The sequence below is a fragment of the Suricata suricatta genome, chromosome 11 (genome assembly GCF_006229205.1).
Source record: "Suricata suricatta isolate VVHF042 chromosome 11, meerkat_22Aug2017_6uvM2_HiC, whole genome shotgun sequence".
NCBI lineage: Eukaryota > Metazoa > Chordata > Mammalia > Carnivora > Herpestidae > Suricata > Suricata suricatta.
The window spans coordinates 7,337,657-7,342,447 of NC_043710.1; the positions used below are offsets into that span (position 1 = coordinate 7,337,657).

At 59.6% G+C, this 4,791-nt stretch overlaps 1 protein-coding gene across 1 annotated transcript in view; it reads left to right on the top strand.

Annotated features, from left to right (window-relative positions):
- Window positions 1–4,337: 4,337 nt before the first annotated feature.
- PPP1R14B (protein phosphatase 1 regulatory inhibitor subunit 14B) overlaps window positions 4,338–4,791 on the top strand; it is a 2,795-nt gene continuing 2,341 nt past the window's right edge. Inside the window, exon 1 of the mRNA XM_029957403.1 lies at window positions 4,338–4,454. Coding sequence (XP_029813263.1) covers window positions 4,338–4,454 — 117 coding nt within the window. The remainder of the gene's footprint in view (window positions 4,455–4,791) is intronic.

Below are 4,791 nucleotides of genomic sequence, written 5' to 3' on the forward strand. Positions count from 1 at the left end.
CCGAGGCGACCCCGCCCCCTCCCATCCGCGTCGGGCCCGCCCGCCCCGCGTCGGCGGCTCCCCCTGGCGGTCGGGGCGGCGACTGCAGCCAGGGGGGATGGGGCAGGGACTTACCTGGACCCCGGCAGTTCGCTGGGGGTGCTCTTCTGGACTTGCCTGGGGTTGGAGGAGACCGCTTGGCACCAGGGCGATTGTTAGGGGTACAGCCAGAGAGACTGGGTGTAGAGGGCGCTACTGAAGACCGGGAGAGATCAGCCTGCTAGGGTTTCGGAGGGGCGGGGAAGAGGGTACTACCGAAGGGCCAGACTGGGGGGCCCGGGGCGCCTTGCTCCCGCCACACTCCAGCAGCAATTAGATGAGTGCAGAAAAGCCACTCCCACCCACCCCCTCTCTGCCCTCACTTCGCCTCCTCCCCTCCCACCCCCACCCCCCCCACCCCCCGCAGCAGCTTGGTCTCCCCCTCCCTGGGAGCACTTAGCCAGCTAATGGGCCTCCTGCCGGCTGGCGCCCCTCCCCCGTCCGTAGCCCGGGGAGGCCGGGCGCCTGCCACCTCCTTTAAGGACCTAAGCATCCTGGCCTTCCAGAGTGAGCCCTAGGACAGCCCCCTTCTTGTTCTGCAGACCCCCACGACCGCGCCTGGAACCCGTGGGGCTTCCTACGGAACACTGTGAAGGCGACACCTGGTCGTTTGCCCAAAGGGTTCAGAAGCCTCGTGGGTGTCCACAGACAAGGGGGGTTGAGGAGGGGCTCCGCAGCGCTGGCCTACAGCAGGTGCCCTGAAATCTGCGCTCCAGGGATGGGAGGGGGGGAAGGCGCATGGGCACCGGGATAGGTGGGGGCTGCAGCCCCTCCCGCAGGGCTTGGCTGGGGGGGCTCCTGCCTGGGGGCCCCTGTGGGAGCCCCCCCAATACAGAGGCAGTAGCAGCAGTAGGTTTAAAGTAGAACTCATCCAGAGGGGCCAGCCAAGTCACCTAGAAACCCAGAAAGAGACTGGAGCTGGTTCTAGGGGAGGAGGGGTCAGTCAAGGAGGAGCGGGCCCTGCAGGCCCCTTCGCCCCAGGCTCTCAGACCTCTAATGGGAGCCCTGCCTGGCATTTGCCATCCTCAGAATCCCCACCTTGTTGGACACCAACTCTAACCCAACGAATCTCCTTGCCTTTGGCAGAGGCCCTGTGGGGTGTGATTATTATCCCCATTTGAGGCCCAGAGAGGGGAAGGGACTTGCCCAAGGTCACACAGCTTTGTAGGAGGATTTGAGCCCTCTGACGTTAAGGCTGGGTCATCCTCCTTCCACTCCATACCCTTCAGGAGACCAAGAAAGGAGGACAAGACTTGTGATCCTCTTGTCATCTCTCACAAGAGCGGCAGAGCCATACCCTTCAGAGATCCCGAGACCACTAGGTCTCACTGGGCAGAGCCCTACAGGGTGGAGAGTGGCCTCTGCCCCCACAGGTCTAGGTTCAAATCTACCAGCAGAACCTAGTCCTTCTGTTCCTCAGTCACCTTGTCCAGGAGCTGAAGGTTGTCAGAGGATGAAATAAGCAAATGGATACAAAATGACCCCTGGCCGCAGGCAACTGGACATCTGAGGAGTGGCTTGCGGACTGTGGGGACATCAGGGAGGAAGAGGTGAGGGCGCAGATCAGCTCTGGGTCAGGGGGCCGGCCAGCCGATGGCAGGGCTAGCGGGGCCTAGAGGCAGGCCCTGAGCTTAGGGGTCTGAGCTGTGGGTCCTGGGCCTTGGGTAGAGATACTTCATAGAAATGCTGAGCAGCGGCTCCTTGGAAAACAGGATGGGAGCCTGTTTCCCGAGCCTGAGCCTCTCCCCTCTCCCCCCACCACCCTCATGTCTCCTGAGGCTAGGGCAGCCCCATTAAAGGACTCTTTCCTCCTGGACACTTTCTTCCATCCCGGTAATGGTAATAGGGTTTCTCGGCAAGCAGTAATGGCGGAAGGAAGGCAGCCTTTCCGCCTCTACCCTCGATTAAGGGAGCGGTCGTGGCCCACGGGACCCTCTCCAGGGCTTCTGCTCCGAGGAGGCACTGAAAGGAGCCTTAGCTACACTCTGGTGTGTGTGCAGGGTGAGGGTGGGGGGGCTGGGATCCCAGGTGGGGTGGGGCCACAGTCTGAGGCTGGCAGAATGAGGAGGAGTGCCCACATACTCCAGTCCCGGGGAAAGTTCAGGAAGGAAAGCAAGGGTTGAGATATGGGCCTTCAGCACTGAGCTCTTAGCTCCCAACCCCGGGAGGTTGGGAGAATCGGCCCCCTTGAAGAGGCTCAGAGCTGGTAAGCGACATGCTTGTGGCCTCTGTCTCGTCGTGCTGGGCAGAGCTAGGATTTGAACCCGGTTCTTCCACTCCCAGGTTCTGTGCAGGTATAGCAAGGTATACACAGTATAGCAAACAGAGAGAAGGAGAGTCGGAAAGAGCACCCCCAGCTCCTCCCCATCCCACCCAGAGAACCGCCAGGGGTACCCTGAAATTTGGACATAACAGGAGGCCTCCCTCAGAGGAGGAGGGATGGGAAAGTCATCACTCAGGGTCAAGCGTCTGGGAGGCAGAGCTGGGGCTGGTACTCAGATCTCTGTGGCCATAGGCTCCACTCCCACACCAAGTCATGGTGTAGTTATCCCCGCTCTTAACTCTGAGCACCCCTAAGGCCCGAATCAATGCTTTAGTTCAGAAAGAGCTGACCTGCTCTGGTAGGGTGAGGTGGGGTGTGGTGGGGAATTTGGACTTGGGTAAATTGGCTCAGAGCCAGAGGCCAGGCCGGGGGTGAGGCCCAGGCTCCTTGGGTCCTGCCTAATCTGCAAGGGTAAGGGTTAGGCCTCCAGCAGCTTCCCAGGCTGGCTGAAGGGAGGACAAGGCCAGGACAAGGGGTGGGGAGGGAGGAGTCATGAACCACTCTACCTGCCCAGGAATGAGGCCTGTGAGCCTGCCCTCAAACCCAGGCCCCTCAAGGAGAATCTCCCCTTGCTATTCCCCACCCCCAGCACACACACACACACACACACACACACACACACACACACACCATCCCTAGCCTCTGGGTTCCTTGTCTCTTTTTCTCAACTATGCAATAAGCCTAACAACGTTCTGGTTTGAGTTTGGCTGTAGCCCCAGCTGTGTGACCTTGGGGCCACTCTCATCCTCTCTGAACCCTGCCTGCTAGAGGGGGCTTCTTTGGCATCCAGGGGGAAATGTCTGTGAGGGGCTGGAACAAAAACCCTGACTGCCCCGCAGATCCTGAGACTCAGCCCGGGACCGTGACGGGCTTGGGTTCGCAGGCTGAGCTCCAACTCTACCTGTGTGCGTCAACCTCTGTGGCACACAGTCATGGAAATGTCCCCGTATTTTCTTAGTTAACCTTCCCACGGAGTACCTAGGTGGCTCAGTTAAGCATCTTGATTTCGGCTCAGGTCATGATCCCACAGTCTTGGGATCAAACCCCACCTTGGGCTCCACACTAACAGCATGGAGCCTGCTTGACCTTCTCTCTCTCTTTCCCCCTCTCTCTCTGCTCCTCCCTTGCTCGCACTTTCTCTCTCAAAATAAATAAATATCACCTTCTGAGGAAATGCTAGGTATAGAGGAAGTTATTCATTCTTTCGCTCAGTCATCTGTTCAGCCAATCGTTGAAGGCTGGCCTCGGTATTGGGAGTTCAGCAAGAATGAGGTCATTTGCCCCATCTGCGTGATTCTGAAGCCCAGCCTCGTCACTGTGCTTTGGGCATCAACAGTAAACAAGGGCCACACAGGTCTTGGGCCCATGGAGCACACAGTCTAGAAGCGGGAGACAATGATCACATAAGAAAGAAAGACTATTCAAAGATACAGAAGATCTCACAGGGTGCTGAATGAGATACACCATCTGTTTGAGAGAGGTGGGACAGCTAGGGCGCCTCTGACATCAGAAGGACGGAAGGAGCAGCAGGGCGGAGGATCTGGGGGAGAGCGACTGAGGCGGCCTCACGCTGGAATCGACTATGTGCAACGCTTTTTATGGGTCAACTGTCATTCTTATCTTTATTGTCGGAAGTACAGGCTCCCCCATTTCCCAGGTCTTTACTCCTGAGTTTCCCTCTTTGTACACGTAGAGGATTGCGGGGTGCGAAGGGCCGCGCCCTGTTGAAGCCAGCCGAACGAGGGCGCCCCAATCAAGTTCGGCGCTTCCCCTCCCACGGAGGGGGAGGGGCGGCCAGGCGCGGTCAGGCCCCGAGAACTACATTTCCCATGATCCCGTTCCGCACCGCCATCTTGGCCGGTGGGCGGTGGCAGCCTAGGGTCTAGGCTTCAGGCCGTTGAGCCGGCTCCGTTCACCCCTAATCTGGGCTTCCACCATGAGGGGGTGCGGGACCTCGACGAGTAGGGCGATCGGGGATCTGGGCAGCTCCTGCACGCCTTCTCCACCCTCCACTCCTGGGAGCCTGGTCCTCGTGTTGGTCTACGCGGAGAAGGTTGCTTGTCTTCCGCTGGCTAAGGACCTGAGGACCTAGACGTCGGGGGCTCGCACGTCTACTGTCCAGACCCCCGCCCTGCACATTGTGCCCACTCCCCTCCATTCCCAGATGGCCCCTGTTTTTGCGTCAGTGAGGACAGAACACTAGGGTCCCGGCGGGAGCGCAAATCCTGGTGCCGGGCACTTAGAAAGCCTGGGTTTGAGGCAGAAAGGTTAAACGGGGGAGCGGACAGCCAGGCCCAAACCCCTGACGACTAGACCCTCCCCTAGCCCCTGCCTGGGGGCGGGGTGGGAGTGAGGGGCCTGAAGCGGGACTGGCCCTTTAAGGGGGTGTG